This window comes from Rhinatrema bivittatum, chromosome 5 (genome assembly GCF_901001135.1).
Source record: "Rhinatrema bivittatum chromosome 5, aRhiBiv1.1, whole genome shotgun sequence".
Classification (NCBI taxonomy): Eukaryota; Metazoa; Chordata; class Amphibia; order Gymnophiona; family Rhinatrematidae; genus Rhinatrema; species Rhinatrema bivittatum.
The window spans coordinates 352634270-352651917 of record NC_042619.1 but is presented as its reverse complement, the minus strand read 5'-3'; the positions used below and the strand labels follow the sequence as shown (position 1 = coordinate 352651917).

Sequence of the window (17648 nt, the reverse complement as noted above, 5' to 3'; positions counted from 1 at the left end):
AATGCAACCCTTAGTGTTATTTGTTTAATTTGTTCCTTGTTATATCTTTGCTCAATTGTTAAGAACTTTGATTTTGATGGTTTTATTTTTGTAATCACTTAGCCTCAGGTACAAAAATTTTAGATTGTAAGCCCTTTAAGGGGATAGAGAATTACCCACTGTACATTACTGTAAACCGATGTGATATCTCTTATTGAAATGAATGTCTGTATACAAAAAAATCATAAATAAACTATATATACTGCCAATGCTAGGTCAATAAACCACACAAAGAATTCAACTCTTCTTGGTTTAAAAAAAAAAAGAAGTTTGGGTGCATTTTATTCTTTTGTATTGTTGATTTACAAAGCAATTTTAAGAAATACAAAATAATCCAGAATAATTTTATTTCATTTCAAGTCTTGCTGTCATCTAGCCACACTGATTGTTTTACAGTCTCAACATTTAAAAACTTTATTATGCACATTCTGAAGTCGCCACATTGTTCGGATAATTAATATTAGCTTTTTCTTTTTTAAACTATTTACAAATATATTACAATAAAAACAACTAATCACAAGGCAAAAAAAATATTCAAACTGACATATGAAGATCAGAGGTTCAAGGAAACTATACACGCAATACTGGAAGGCAGAATAATTTATATCTTAAAAAAAAAGTATTTGAAGTTTTGGATTATAAAATGCTCGCATTACAGAGATACCTATTTGCCTGCCTGTACTGGAGGACATGAGTGTGATGTGATGTCACTGTACTTGTCAACGGCCTCATCCAAGTCTATAAATTTGTTATTAATCTTCAGCGTCATGCAACCTTGATAGAAAGCAGTAACTGGTGTCGACGTGACAGCAACATCTGTAGAAAAGTAAAGAGGACAGAAAAAAAAAATGGCATTTAAATTAAAATAAAACGAGAGCAATCACTTGTTTCCTAGCTTATACATTATTCAAGTTTGTGTCTTAGGACTGATATTGTTTTTAAGGCAGTGCTTCCCAGTTCTCTCCTGGAGGCAAACCTAGCTAAACGGATTTTCAGGATATCCATAATGAATAAGCACGACAGATTTGCATATGTTGGAGGAACCCCCCCCCCCCCGGGAATGCAAATCTATCTCATGCATATTCATTATGGATACCCTGAAAACCTGACAGGTTAGGTGTGCCTCCAGGAGAGGATTGGGAAACGCTGTATTAGGGGTATCATTCTGTTTTTCGACCCAACAGCTGAATCTCTTACGACAGAGGAACCAACTTCAGAACAATCTTTCAGCCAACAGGAATTAAGTTGAGGTGCACAGAGCTAATACACTGGGCCTAGCTAAACCGGACCTGTATTCAGCACTGGAGGTCAATTCCATGCACCCGCAATGATTACAGTATTTAAGGCTGGATTTCTACCTTCTGCAGGCAAAGTGATATTCTCCATTCCTCTCGGTCATCTCTAACATTCTATTTGCTATTTTTTTCACTTTTGTCGCCACTTCACACTGAGCTGAGGATTTCAATTATTATCCACAAGGATTTCAAGGTCCTCTTCCTAGATGGCTAGCAACAGTGCTCTTTTTTTCTTTACGTCTCTTAACACACTTTTTCTTTGCTTCATCTCCCCACAGGTCATGGAGGCTATCCCCCCTTCAAAACCTGGCATTTCCTTCCTGAAGATGTGCATAGGCAGACAAGGGCTGTAACAGAGAGGACTTTCAGCCTTCCAAAAAAAAAAAAAAAAAAACCAAAACCTGATTTACGTATTTTGACAACCTTCAGGAAACCATGAATAGCAGACTTAGCACTACTTAGCTTTAATGTGTCACGGTGCCATAGAGATCCATATGATGCAGGCACAGCCACAACCAAACTGCAATAAACTATTTGCAAAGGGGAAAGAGATGTTTTTTGAACGCACGAGACTTGTCTTTTGCCCGTCTGCTAGGAGTCAAAGAAAAGTTGTAGGAATGAAAATCTGGGATGTAAGAAGCTTCAGCCACTGCACAGCAAAGGCTGCAAACGCTATCTCCACAGCATCCCTAGCCCTGGCCAGCCCAGGAAACAAATCTAGGGTCTCTGCTGGCAGTGCTTATCACTCAGCCATTGAGCTGGTTCCAACTGTTTTTTTGGGGTGTTTTTTTTTTTTTTTTAACTTTCCACTCTAATTTTGTTTTAGGAATGGCCTATTTTACTTTGTACTGTAAATCAGTAATGGCATTAAGTGCTGAGAAAGCTCGTATCTCACGCCGTACACGGAGTTTTTATTTTTGAAATAAAATCTGCAATTCCATTATTGAACCTGATAATTTACCTGGCAGACCTCCCAGATAGGTCTTCACAGCCTTCTGCATGTGCTCATTCAGGACGGATAGTCTCTCCTTCACCTCAGACTGGCTCATTTCACTCTGTCCCACGGACTCATCAACGGTGAGGCGAATCTGTTCTGCGGTGGCATAGATCCCCACCAAATGCTCCGTGTCACAAACATTTACCTCCAGGCTGGAGACAACCGTGTTCTCGATTGACAGGAGAATGAGCTAAATGACGCAAGATAAACAAAACAAGGGAAACGTTTCACGGTTAGCTTATAAAAGATTTTGGGGTTGTTTTTGTTTTTTTTTTACAATGTGATGACCTCGAGATGCACATTGTGTGTTTTTTTTATTCTCATGCTTCAAAAAACTGTTTTCTAGGAAGCTAAAGCAGCATGATCAAAGTGTTTTCCTAACCGATTAAACAGCAGGCTGAAGACAGACCATTTTCAATCTTAAGTTTATTTATTTTTTATTTCTTCGGGGAGCAATTTTTGTCCCCATTGATCTTCAGCGCTGTGCATGCACTTGGGCCATCCCCATCAGGTTCAGCTGACACCACAAGTGAAGCTGGAAAAACGGGCCTCACACTTCTGCATACTGCTCCTTTAATTTTACACCAATTGCTCATATCCAACCATTCCCTAACCAAACTCCTTCCTGCTCGCAAGCCTACCAGCGAAAAACATTAACAAATAGATTCCTGATTAGGATTATATGAGAACCTTAATAATTCAACCATTTTTAATACCATCTATAAAAAAAAAAAATTCAGCTAAAAAGCGGGCTGATACAGTAAAGCGCGGCCGCGGTTGCGCGGTTTTTAACCCGCTTTGGACGCTTTGGCGTAAGACGGACGCGCGATTCAATATCGGCTTTTACGCGTCCTTAGCGCTTGCTGAAAATTATGCGTATCCCTTTCTGCCCGCCGCATGTATATATGTTATGTTAATGATCGGATTAGCTATTCCCCCCGATACAGTAACGCGCGCCCAAATTATCGCGTTTTTAACCAGCTTATTCACCGCGTCTTTAACCTCTATATTTACCGCCTACCCTGACCCTGGCGTTAGTGTGGTGTTCAGTCAGCTTCGGACCGGACAGCATCATGGACAACATGCATATATTGGCTCTGGCGATCTTTTTCATTCAGTTGAACGTCCGGCTGCCTTGAGCGTCTGGCCAGGCGCTCAAGGCAGCGGCCATGGACATTGGAAGGCAGCGGGGTCTCCACTCATGGTCGCCCGGATAGAGGCAGAACGTCCACGAACGGAAGCCTCTACCTTGGATGTCCGGACGGGTGCTCAAGGCAGCGGCCATGGACATTGGAAGGCAGCGGGGTCTCCAATCATGGTCGCCCGGATAGAGGCAGAACGTCCACGAACAGAAGCCTCTACCTTGGATGTCCGGACGGGCGCTCAAGGCAGCGGCCATGGACGTTGGAAGGCAGCATTCCCCTCTTTCCTGGCATCCATTTTCGGAGGCCCCGACCTTCACAGACGCCCGGACATCCTTGCACGTCCTTAAGCACCCGGACGTGGAAGGTTGGGGGTGGCCTCTGAACAAGGACCTACGGATGCTCAGGGCAGCGGCCCCGGTGTCCATGCAGGGTCTGTAGAAAAGAACCATCCACTTACCTGGTGGAATGATATTTGAAATGACAGGTATGGCGCCAGCGCACCCTGGAGACTCTCTCCGCTCTATACAGTAAAATGCATTGCAAACGCCTACCGCTTCATAGGCGGGCTTTGGACGCTCGTTTGCCGCCGCTTGGATTTGCATCTAATTTGAATACTGAATTGAGCGGCTTGTGAACCAAAATGTGCGTGCATCAAACGCGCGGGCGCCCGGCCCTGCCACACTTTTTTTTTACGCGTCGGTACTGTATCAGCCTGAAGGTAATCAAAAAAGCTCAATAGATGTTACCTTAATTCATTGTTTACCTGCTGTTTGACTTTTCTCGTGGAATGATAGTCAACGAGTGCCAGAGACAAGGGCACCTCCTTGCCTTCCGAGACCACTGCAAAGAGCACACCAGTGTCCGTGGCTGGGCGGATTTCGGCAGTCGCGTCTATGGTCCAGTTACTTTGCTCTTCCTCCCCACTTGACAAATGCACTGCAAGGAAACAGGGCTGGTCAGAAGCGGTAGAGAGGCAAAGTCAAGCTTTCCATCCAGTTCTGCTCTCTCGTTATAATCAGGGTCAAGCATAAGAGCATTAAGTGCGGTGCCATGCCGGGCCAGGCTACAAGTCACTCGAGCCCGACAGCGGCCAATCCGGGTCGTTAGGAAGTACCCGGCAGATCCCAAAGAAGAGAACCAATTCCTTGTGGCTCGCTTCCACCTTTCCCCAAGTCTACCTGGCTGAGAGCTGTTTTATGAACTTGTTCAAAACCCTTTTTTAAACCCAGCTGTGCTAGACGCCTGGGCCACATCCTCCAGCAACATGTTTCACATTTTAACTGTGCACTCAGCAAAAGCCACTTCTTTATTTTTTCCAATTTGTTTTAAATCTGCTACCTGTTGGTTTCCTGAAATGACCTAGTACCATCTGAAAGGGTAAATAACTGTTCCCTATTTATCTATTTCACCCCTCTTAGTCCTCTTTCTGCAAGCCGAAGACCTCCAAACCTCTTTTCATAAGGGAGCCGGTTCATCGCCTCTACCTTTTTTTTTTTTTTCCCCCTCTTCTTGGTACCTTGTCTAATGATGCTACGTCTTCCTTGAGACGGGAGATCAGACCTGCACACACAATACCCAGGGCATGATTGCCCCACAGAGGCATCATGATAATCTCAGTTTTGGTCTACAGTCCTTAAGATTTCAACGCATTGTCCACAGTGACTTTAAGATCCCTTTCCTGGGGAGTTGCTGCTAATACAGAACACCCAGTCTAACCCTATAGATTAAATTATTTTTTCAATATGTGCATCATTTTCCACTTGTCCACATTAAATTTCATTTGCTATTTAGATGCCCAGTTCCCCCAAGACCTGCAAGGTCCCTTCTGCAGTTCCTCACATTCTACTTCCGGTTTTAAATACCTTTATTAATTCTGTATCATCTGCTAATTTGATCACTTTATTTGCTGCTCCCTTTTCCAAATCACTACTATATGCTATTCACCACTGGTCCCAGTACAGATCTTTGGGGGGGAAACCACTATTTACCTTTCTACATTGAGAAAACTACTCAATGCATCATTTCTTTTAATCAGTTACCATCCACAATAAGATATTGCCTTGAATCCCATGACTTTCTGTGTTTCCTAAGGAGTTTCTCATGAAGGACTTTAACATAGTGGATTTTCAGAAAGCATTTGAACTGACTCATCTTTATCCACATGCTTATTCACACCTTCAAATAATTCTAAGACACAACCTCCCTTTCCTAAATCCATGACGACTCTTCCCCATTAAGCCATGTTTATCTATATGACTGTAATTTTGTTAACAGTAACTTCCACATTTTACCCAGCACAGATATCAGGCTCACTGACCTGCAGTTACCTGGGTTACGCCGGAGCCCTTCTAGAAAACTGGCATTACCATTTGCTACCCTCCAGTCCTCAGGAATAGAGGCAAATTTGAATAATATGTTAGAGATTCCAGTAGTAGATCTGCAATATCATATTTTAGTTCCTTCAGGTCCTGTTGATTTGTTACTATTTAGTTTGTCAACTTGCTCTAGCACAGGAATATTGAAAATAATCACCACAAGAAGATTTAGATTAAAGAAATATGACGACCATCATATACAAGGATGCTGTTGGCACTTCAGTAGAGTCCTTATTGTTATTAGTTTTTCTTATTTGCACATAACATGTTACTTCTCATGGTATATGCTTCAATTCAATACTCCTGCTGCCCTCTTGATGACCTATGATAACAGATGAGACATGGTCTACCTCTTGATCAGATGCACTCGAAGTAAGTGCCAACAGCGTCCTTGTATACGATGGTCATCATATTTCCTTAATCTAAATCTTCCATAATCTTGTAGTGATTTTTTTTTCAATATATTATTATATTCAACACAGTGGGTTTTTCTTGAGTACTAGCACAGGAATAGGCATCCCCAGATCTGGAGTGCCAAAAACAGATCTGGTTTTCAGGATAGCCACACTGAATAGGTTTGAGCTATATTTGCATGCACTGTCTCCATTCTATGGAAACATCTCAGGCATATTCATTCTGGATATCTGACCTGAAAACAAAACCTGTTTCTGGCACTCCAGGACCAAACCTGCTTACTGATTAGATTCAGGTTTTTTCATTTGTGGAATACATTTTATCTGGGCTTCCATGAGGTTTTTAAATTATCTCTATACCTCATGCAGACTTTAACCCTTTTAACTGTTCCTTTTGGGGTTTTTTCCCTAACATTTCCTTATCTTATAGTTTCCCTTTATAATGTTATTATGTTATTGCAGTAGTTTTATCTATTATATCAAATTTGATTGTATTATGACCACTATTGTCAAGCAGCTGTACTATTATTCCTTATACCAGATCCTGCATTCCAGTGAGAACTAGATCTCTCCTTTTTAAGATTCTCTCTTAATACACTGTGGTATTTGTGGTTTTACTACCTTCTAGTCACAAAGCAGCACTAAAGGTACCAAAAACATCAGGCGTGAAATGCTAGAAAGCCAGAACTAGCCTAAAGTCCTCTTCTTGAGAGTCACATATCACTATATTACTGCATTTGAAAACCAGCAAAAAAATAAAAAAAAGATGAGTAAGGCAAATGCCTTTTTTTTTTTTAACCAGAGTCCCAAAGGCAGAAAGAGATAAACATGAATCAGTTGTTTACTCTCTCAAAAATAATTAAGACTACAGGACATACAATGAAGATACTAAGCTGCACATTTAATGCCAATAAGAGAAAATATTTTATTACTCAACACATAATTAAGCTCTGGAATTCTTTGCCAGAAAATGTGGTGAAAGCTATTAGTGAAGCTGTGTTTAAGAAAAGGTTAGGACAAGTTCCTGGAAGAAATATCCATAGACTATTAGGGTGGAGTTGTAGGAATCCATCTACCCCTTTGGCATCCTTGCTAGGTTCTTGTGACCTGGATTGGCCGCTGCTGAAAACAGGATACTGGACTTCCAATGGACCTTTGATCTGACCCAGTGTAGCAAATCTTATGTTCTTAACATAGATGTCTGCTAATTTTGTTTTTGTCTTTTGGGTCCATGAGGCTGTCAAGCTGCTTCACTAAGGGAGCAGGAGCACTGACTGCAGCATTTTCGTACTAAAAGGTTGGACACACATAACAAGACCCATCTTCAGTGACGTTATGGAACACACAAATTATTCCACTGTGACAAACACTGTGCCTTTTCTTAGTGCACAAAAATCACCAAAGCTCACTGGAAACTCCTGGAAGCATGGCAAACGCAGAATAAATTTCCTTTTTGTACTTTCTATTTTATCATTTTAGTTTTTAAATCAAATGATTTCTTGCATCTTGACAGATGGAAAAGGAGCTTATATCACCATGTAGTTTCTAGGAGAAAGACGTGAGGTTTCAAGGAGAAAATTGCGTGTGCAAAAAAATAAATAAATAAAAATCACCCAAACCCCTCACTGCTGTCTGCACCATGACCCAGACAACCCCTGGGATGGGCGTATGGCCGCAGAGAAGTTAATAGCTCTACTTAAATGATTGAAATTTATTAAAATGAAATGATTTTCACTCACAGAGTCCATAACGAGAAAGGCTCCCCTCACCAGTAATTCTGGGGGTAATTTTCAAACTATTCACATTAGGATAAAGACCAGACCTACATGTACCCTTCAGCTTTGCACCAATTTTCATATTTGCCCTTCCCCAATCTAAAGCATGCTCTCTGGAAACATTTCCTCTCAATACAGCTAAAAGTTAGTTGCACTGAGGGAGATCATAAGAACATAAGAAGTTGCCATACTGGGTCAGACTGAGGGTCCATCAAGCCCAGCATCCCGTTTCCCTCAGTGGTCAATTAAGGATACAAGTACCTGACAAATAAACAGTAAATAAACCCCATGCTACCAATGCCAGCAATAAGTAGTGGCTATTCCCTAAATCAATTCAATTAATAGCAGTTTTGGTCTTCTCCAGGAGCTTGTCCAAAATATTTTTTTAAACCTAGCTTTGCTAACTGCCTTAACCACGTCTTCTGGCAATGAATTCCAGAGCTTAATTGTGAATTAAGTGAAAAATAATTTTCTCAGGTTTTAAATGTGCTACCTGTTTACTTCATGGAGTGCCCCCTAGTCTTTGCATCATCTGAAAGAGTAAATAACCAATTCACACTTATCCGCTCTAGTTCTCTCAGTTTCCAGACAGTGAATTAACAGGGGGGTAAAATGCTTTTTACCTGTGTAAATCACTTAGAAATGTGTCCCCTCCCCCTTGGTTAGAAACAGCACACAAAGAGCTGCAAGCCTGAGATACGTCTCCTTTGCAGGAAGTCTTATACAAAATGCTTTACAGTAAAAATACTAGAGAGTGTACGCTGCGAGTACTCACTGTAATCAAGATCAAAATAGGCAAATCCCTTGCCAGGATAAAAAGATCCTCTCCCTGCCAGCACAAAGCACTGCATTTTATTATTCAGCTTCACCATTTCCTGGACTGTGGTGTCCTCACCATTTAACCAGTTCCAGCCCCGCATACAGCCATCTAGACGAGGGTTTATCTGGTGAAACACACAGAGTAAACAATACCATCATTGTTTCACTGTTTTAATGCAAAACTTTTTTTTTTCGTCTTTCTTGACTGGATTAGAAAACCCGCAAGGGGTCAGGACTGTCCACTTAGATGGCAATTTTCTCGCAAAAGTGCAATGCCCTTGGATACTTTTTACCCATGGACACACCGCTAATTTTCAAAGGGGGACCAAACAAATCCCTTTCCCTTTGAAAATTGCACAAAAAGGAGCAAAGCTCCAAGTAAATCCAGATGCATACTTTTGAAAATTCAAAAGACACATGCATTGTTTCAATCCCTGCTCCAACCTTGCCCTTCCGTACTGGCACTGAGCACTTTTATCCACATACAGATTTCCAGAGAGACGATTTACCTGCATAAAAATGGGCCTTATGCACATAAATGCACTTTACATGCATAAGCGGGCTTTTAAAAATTGCTATGATATATGCCATTGAATTGTCCATAGGTATTGCGCACCCAGGTACAATTTAAGCACATAAATGGGCTTTTAGAAATTGTTTTGATAGTATGTTACATTTATGCATGCAATATCTTTGAAAACTGCCTCCATAATTAATAACTTACAGATCCTGGTGACATCAATCACAGCATTCAAGCGATTTGATGGGTCACCAGAAGCCCCAAAGGCAGCTGCACTTTTGCAGAAATAGCTGCTACATTTGTTTATTTTTTTCCCATAGATTTATTTATTTATTTTATTTATTTATTTAAGCTTTTTATATACCGGCATTCATGAAGCGATCACATCATGCTGGTTTACAAATAAACAGGGGTGCAATAAATACATCAAAACAGAAATAACGTGTGGAAGAAAGCAGTTACAATTAACAAGGACTATTGAACTGGAATCAGAGGAAATAAAGATAGTTTAGCAGAGACTAAATTATATACAAGGAGATGAGGTACAGCTGCTGTGTTGGATATGTTGATGGCGAGATGCATTAATTTAAGTCTGGGAAAGCTTGCATAAACAGCCAAGTCTTGAGTCTAGACGTGCTGGCGGGTCCTCTGCGTGATCTTTTCAATGGATCCCTGGAAATGGGAGTGGTGCTGAGAGATTGGAGAAGAGCGGTGGTGGTCCCGCTTCACAAGAGTGGGAGCAGAGAGGCTGGAAACTGCAGGCCGGTTAGTCTCACCTCGGTGGCGGGAAAATTAACGGAGACTCTGCTGAAGGAAACGAACTATCAACAATCCGGTGGGTTGCTCGATCCAAGGCAGCATAGATTCACCAGGGGAAGTTCCTGTCGGAGAAATCTGATTTTTTTGATTAGGTGAATAGAGAATTGGATCAGGGAAGAGCTCTCATTGTGATTTACTTGGATTTTAATAAAGCTTTTGGTTTGGTCCCACATAGAAGACTCATTAATAAAATGAGAAGCTTGGGAGTGAGCGCCAAGGTGGTGGTGAGGATTACAAACTGATTGACGGATAGAAGACAGCGGGTGATGGTAAATGGAACCTGCTCTGAAGAGAGAGCAGGGTTAAGCAGAGGGCCACAGGGATTGGTGTTGGGACCGGTTCTGTTCAATATTTTTGTGAGTGATATTGCAGAAGGGATAGAAGGTAAAGTTTGTCTACTTGCGGATGATACTAAGATCTGCAACAGAATGGACACACCGGAAGGAACAGAGAGATTGAGACGTAATTTAAGGAAGTTTGAATGGTGATCGAATATTTGGCAGCTAGGATTCAATGCCAAGAAGTGAAGAGTCATGCATCTGGGGTGTGGCAATCCAAAAGAGCTGTATGTGATGGGGGGTGGGGGGTGAAAAGCTGCTGTGACTAGAGCAAGAGAGGGGCCTTGGCGTGATAAGAGTCTAGCGATCTGAAGACAGCGAAGCAATGAGACAAGGCGAAAGCCAAAGGCAGAAAAATGCTGGGCTGCATAGAGAGAATAACCAATAAGAAAAACGAGGTGATAATGCCCTTGTACAGGTCCTTGGTGAGGCCTCACCTGGAGTATTGCATTCAGTTCTGGAGACCGTATCTCAAAAAAGACAGACAGGATGGAGGCGGTCTAGAGAAGGGCTGCCAAAATGATCCATTAAATTAATTATGAGGAGAGGTTGAAGGACCTAAATATGTACACCCTGCAGGAGAGAAGGTGCAGGGGAGATACGATACAGACCTTCAGATACCTGAAAGGTTTTAAATGATGCACAATCAATGACAAACCTTTTCCGTTGGAAAGAAATCAATAGAACTAGGGGACACAAAATTAAAACTCCAGGGAGGACGACTCAGAATCAATGTCATGAAATATTTCTTTATGCAGAGGGTGGTGGATGACTGGAATGCCCTTCCACAGGAGGTGGTGAAGACAAAAACAGTGAAAGATTTTAAAGGGGCTGTGGATCCCTAAGGGCTAGAGGGTGGGAATGAAGAAAAGAGTGCATGGGGGTAACCTGCTGGTGTGGCGGTTACTACCCTTACTCAATATGCCTTCATACTGTTGATGCAACTCCATCACTGCTCTCTGCTTCAACGGCAGGGGTAAAAGAGGGAAAGAGGGAAATAGATTCAGACAGCAACCAAAGACATTGAATTGTACAGAAGGAGAAAACAAGTAAGCATGGGTGTAAGTTATTGATGCAGCAGTTACTACCTTTAACCAATAAGCCTGATAATGTTAGAGTTGCATCAAAAGTAAGTCCAATTCCCAGGTACCTCTTGCCGTTGAAGCAGAAAGCAAACAGCAACGAACGAGGGCCCTGACTGTCGGACTGGAAAACTGACAAGTACAGGGGTGACTTGTATGGCGCAGTAGATACTACAATAAGCTTGCTGGGCAGACTGGATGGACCGTTTGATCCTTTTCTGCCGTCGTTTCTGTGTTTCTAAGTACAAACATATAAAACATAAAAGATAGATAGATGTGGCCTAGGTGTTGCCTAATAAGGGAAATACCTATATAGCACCTGAATGTCATCTGCTTTGACGTACTGAAAAAAAAAAAAGTGCAAAAAGTGGAATATAAAAGTCTAAATAAAAAATAAAGCAAGGCTTCATATATTTTAGAAGAATGGTACTTGTAATAACACTTAAATGATTTAATGCCTTACTCTCTCCCTTCTTCATTCCATACGCACACACGTTAGCAATTTGCCCATACATTTTGCTCCGCTGTAGAAACTGCTCTGCTTTGCTATAGTGTTTTCCCCTTTGAAAATACTAGACACGTTTTTATGAAAACAATATTAACCTTTTTGCTTTACCTGCACCACACTGTTCTTTTCTACTGGAAGGTTACGTTTAAAAATCATAGGCTTAACAGTCAGATTTGCACTCTGGTCTATATCCTATCCTGACGCAGAACCAAAGCAGCAGTTTTAGAAACTACTTGAGATATTTTTGATATTTACTTAAAAAAAAAAAAAAAGCCACTAGATTTTTCTAAGAGGATAGCCTTGAAACATGCGCGTGCCCGTATGTGTGCGTATGTGCGCGCACACAATTTTACTATAGTATTTTAGAACACGTGCGATCCACATACATGCATATATACACATATGTTTGCTACACATTTGCACATATGTAGGCCTATGCACAAATATACGATAACTGAAACCATGCATGGACTTTACCCATCTATTTTAAATAGATACGCACATATAATTCCCGCGCAAAAGTTACGCTCAAGTCCCTATTTTGCAATTTTATAACATGCCTGTCGAGGAACTTACCAGTTTTATCATTTAGTCCACCAGTTCACCCAGACCTTTCTCCAGGTCACTGAGACCCTCCTAGATCTTCAGCCTGAGCTCCCCCAGTTAACCCAGATCTACCCCCAAGTCAGTACTACACAACAAACATTCTCTCTTACACCAGATAATTATCAGATGTAAACAGCCGCAAGCAGGGTGGAAAAGGTATGCGTGTGCATCTCTTAAAATAGCAACTTGCGTGGGCATGTGCTGGCCATGCCCCTGGATGCCCCCTTTTTTTTTACACGTACATTCATGTGCAAAAGTGGCTACTTACGTGCAATATGCTAATTTTTGCACATGTAGTGCTTTTAAAATTCACTTTTAAGTGTTCAGACTACTTGAATGTGGAATCATTGACAGAAAAATCAGAAGACTCCCCTCACCAGGTTCTTTTACTATATGAAAAATTCTCTTTTTAATAGACTATCCCTTTAAGGCTCTGAAAATCTGATTTGAGGTTCTGGTGATTTAATCTCTCAGAGACTACATAATACTTTTCATCCATGCCTTACCGCCAATAACACTCAAAGCATGTTACAATATAGTAAAAAAAATGCATGTCTCGTGTCCAATAGAACAACCAAGTAACTTAAATAGCATGAATTACAATAAAATCAAACACACACAACGCAGTACAAACCATTAATCACAATAGATAATATAAACCCCCTTAGAACATGGTCATATCATTAACCCCTTTCAGGACGAGAATAGGCTCACTGATGAATATATTCAGGGTGGGCATGAAAGGGGTTAAAAACATTCATGGTCAACGGTACATCACAATCATTAAAAATTAAAACAACTGATCAATAGAGGAACACTAGGCTTACAAGGGCAGCCATGGTTTTCAAAGTGTGCCAGGAACCCGCATATATAAATTTCCATTGGGAGCTTATTCCACGCAACAGGTGCCATGCAAGAGAAGGTTCGCCCATCTAGTCTTGTTGGTAGTGACAAGAAAGCAATTTTAACAGACCCGAATTTAGATAACAGTTCCTGTGGTTGAACTTTAAAGTCAGACCCTATCCTAATAATGAACTTGGAACCAGTGCAGTGTGTTTAGCACAGATGTAAAATGCTTCCCATATTTCACTCCAGAAAGAATGCAGGCTGCCATATTAGGAATAAGTTGTAACTTTCGGATGGACTTTAGCCCAGAATGTTACAGTAGTTAAGTCTTGAAATAATAAAAGCCTGGATCAGAATGGTCAAATGTGCTTAAGACAACACATACCTCAATGATTGGCTACGTTGCTAGTTTAGAATCTAGGATCCCTCTCAGACTCCATGACTTTTTTTTTTTTTTTTTAAACAGACATTGACCTGGGTGTCATTTTAGACTCAGAATTTAGCTTTAAAAAGCATGTCACCACAAAAGTAAAAGAAGGGTACCCAAAGCTTTTAATTTTACGTCAATTGAAACCCTTACTCGAGCAGAACGACTTTCGTACAGTCCTGCAATCATTACTATTCGGTAGCTTAAGATTACTGCAATTCACTATTATTAGGACTACCCGCCTCTACTACCCGACCTTTACAAGTTCTTCAAAAGGTAGCAGCACGCATTTTGACCGGGAAAAAAAGAAAAGCAAACATATTGCGCCAACTTTGTATTCTATAGGTAACAAGTGCAGATGAATTAGAGTTAAATTTAAATCACTGTGCATGTTACATAAACTGATTTATGGAGACCAGGTGGACTGGCTAAATGCAGCTATTATACTACATGTTCCTCAGAGAAACCTGCGTCCCGCTAATAAAAGGGTTACTCACGATACCCTCAGTTCAATCAGCTCGGTCAAATCAAGTGAGAGATAGAGCTCTCGCACTGGCAGGTCCGAAATTATGGAATATGCTCCCGGCAGAAGTCAGAGTGGAGGTCAATTTTAAACAGTTTAAGAAAGTATTGAAAACGTGGCTTTTTAAGAGGGCGTATTCCAAGCCAGTCTTAAAGTCTGTTTTTATGCTTTATTTTCACTGTTTTAAGTATTTATGCTCTGATTTTGTTTTAGGTATTTTTACATAGCAGGACATTTTAGGAGACAGGAGGATGAGCAAGTAACAGTTTGATGTGTTTTATGATCATTTTACGAAATGTATTTGTTAGATTTGTAAATCCAGGTTTTAGAAATGTTTTAGTTTTATTAAGCTGTTTTATTGTTTTTGACGTATATTATTTATTGTTGTAAACCTTTACAATGGAATCCGAGCGACGGTATATAAAACCCAACAAATAAATATATAAATATTATGAAACATTTAGTAAACCCTTATTTAGGTTAATGATTCTTTCAATACAACTAAATTCTTCATTTCTGTAGAATTCAGCATCAATTTGTTGCATGTCATCCACTCTTTTACTAAAGTTAGGTACTGAATTCCTGCAGTTTCTGACCTTTCATGTACATCTGCACACTGTTTGCAAATAAACAAAACTGAATCTTTGCTTGTCTAAGCAAACTGATCCACGATCTCAAAACAGAAGTTGAATAATAGAGACGACAGTATGGAACTTTGCTGTCAGAGAGAGCAAGAATGAGAATTGAACAACCATCTGCTGTAGCCACTTTTTTTTTTTTTTAAAGACTTAAACCAAATGGATCGGGTCCTCTATTCCCAGAAGACCTAGGATTATATTTTCAAGGATATTGTGTAATCCCTTCCCACCCTGGGAGAGAGGACGGCCTTCTCAGCCCTGGACTGCTCACAATAGGGTGGGAGAAACTTGGGGGGGGTGGGGGTCTGTGGAATGGGAGGGCAGGAAAAATCCTGCAGAGCCCACCAAGAGGGTTTTCTCAGTCTGGAAAAGAATACACTGTCCACACAGAAATGTGTGTCGCGAAGAAAAGAAGTTTACTAGAAGCAAAAAAAGTCCAGGTAATACAAAATGTAGAAAAATACGAAAATCAGATCTTATAGTAAATAAGCAGCAGGACAAAAATCAGACATTTTAAGTACTTTCACATTTTTTTCAAAATCTAATCCTTGAAGAAATCAAGCTACGAAAAACAGACTTCCCATGATATCCCCCCTTAGAGCTTTTCTCCCAATTCGGAAAATACTTCTACTGGGTTTTGTACAACTTGTTTGCAAACCCTGGCCCAGTAAACCATCCAGGACCCCCAAAAGATCAAACTCCTAGTTAGTTAAACAGCTTAAGCTGCTATCTTCTCCTGATACCCCCGCAAAAGTGCAAAGACTTCCTCTGTTGAAGGGAAGGTTATCCCCTGGACCTTGAGCATTACAATCTCGGCAGCACTAAATCATGCTGGAAGCTCATTTGGTTTCTAACTTTTTACTGATAAAGATGGAAAACTGATAGACATGTAGAGTTACAAGTTCCTACTCTTTAAAGTCCACTTTCAGCTTTAGGTCTTTCAATAAATCTGTGAGTTTTATATTTCCAGCTTATTTATCTTTTCATGGTGGCCAATAACTTCTTATTCCTGGTCCTGTCCAATTAATGGGGCAATTCTGAAGCTTCCTCCCAGAATTTGGTGGATAGGATGATCTCTCTCAGCTTAGATTACTCAGGCCCTACCCTCTCATACATTTAGTCCAGGTGCTCAGAATTGATAATTCTTACTCCCTTGGTACCTGGACGGCACCTCCATACTCTTGCCTTCAATATCTTTATCCTTCTCTCCCAGGAATGAAGATTCATTCCCTTGCAACACTTCCAAACAGTCCACTGGACCTGTCTGGTTGAGAGACTCCTTCGGATGTTCTTACCCAGAGTCCCTGGTACTTAGGGAGGGAACTCAGATTGGTGGGGAAAAAAAATTAAATAAAATTAAAAGAAACCCACCTCTTGAAAAACAGGAAAACCCAACCATCTATTACTTCCTCCCCCCCCCCCCCCCCTATAATGGGATTAACCTCTTGGTAGGAACACATACTGTTCTCTACATATCGATATCATTTTATTGGATATTTCTAAAGCTGCATTCTGGCCACGGAAGCCTGCGAACGCCGACTAACTCAGTGACATTTACTATCCTCTTATCTTGTAAATATTTGCTGTACGCCGGTCGCCCCAGAAATAAAAGATTTACTGTCTGAAATATATATCTTATTTGTGGCGCAGGCTGAAAACCAGCTCAAACAACCGGGATAAGTGAGGAACAGGGCTCACAGCCAACTGGAAGGGTTTCCCCTGTTCCAGCTCATGAAAAATGCTCTACTCTCCCAAGTCTGGGCCAGCGCACCATCTCCTCTCCCCATTTCCACCGTTTTGAACCCTAAACCCAAGAGACTGGAACCGAGCTCACACAGAAGCCAGGATCCTCTCCCATTTCATGTGACCCATTTGGGAGGGGACTTACACTCGGATGACACCACCTCCTCTGCCTCCTTGAATTATTGCTTCGTTTGTCCACAACTAATAACCGTAACAGAGGTTATAACCTTCCCGCTACCACCTCGATACGAAGAAATGCCGAACCGGGTCAGACAAATGGTCTTATCCAACCCAGCATCCTGTCCGACAGTGGTCAGTCCAAGCCACCAAGTACCGAAGCAGATCCCAATGAAGTTGTATCCCCATCGCTCACTCCCGGAAGCAAGTAGTGGAGATGCCAAGATCTGGCTAATAATCAGATATGGTCCTGTCTTCCAAAAACATGTCCAAACCTTTTTTTTTTTTTTTTAAACTTGGCCATACCTCTAACCTTGACTCTAATACTAGTATCCAATACTTGCTTGATCCCCTTTGCTGTAATACTCCATCACATCTGGATTTCATTTATCTTGATTAATGAGCACAAAGATTCAGTTACAGTTTTTAAGGTTTGGAAGTAAAATAAATTCCAGGTTTTGAAAAATATGAAAGAATTCTCTTCTTGGGATCATAATAAAGACCACACATTGTAAAGAAAAAAATAATTGAAGACAAATATTTCCCACTCCACATATAACATT

At 40.9% G+C, this 17648-nt stretch overlaps 1 protein-coding gene across 1 annotated transcript in view; it reads right to left on the bottom strand.

Annotated features, from left to right (window-relative positions):
- Window positions 1–283: 283 nt before the first annotated feature.
- GAS6 (growth arrest specific 6) overlaps window positions 284–17648 on the bottom strand; it is a 103185-nt gene continuing 85820 nt past the window's right edge. Inside the window, 4 exon segments of the mRNA XM_029604619.1 lie at window positions 284–855; window positions 2296–2521; window positions 4240–4412; window positions 8815–8983. Of these exon segments, the coding sequence (XP_029460479.1) occupies window positions 704–855; window positions 2296–2521; window positions 4240–4412; window positions 8815–8983 (720 nt within the window). The 3' untranslated portion in view covers window positions 284–703.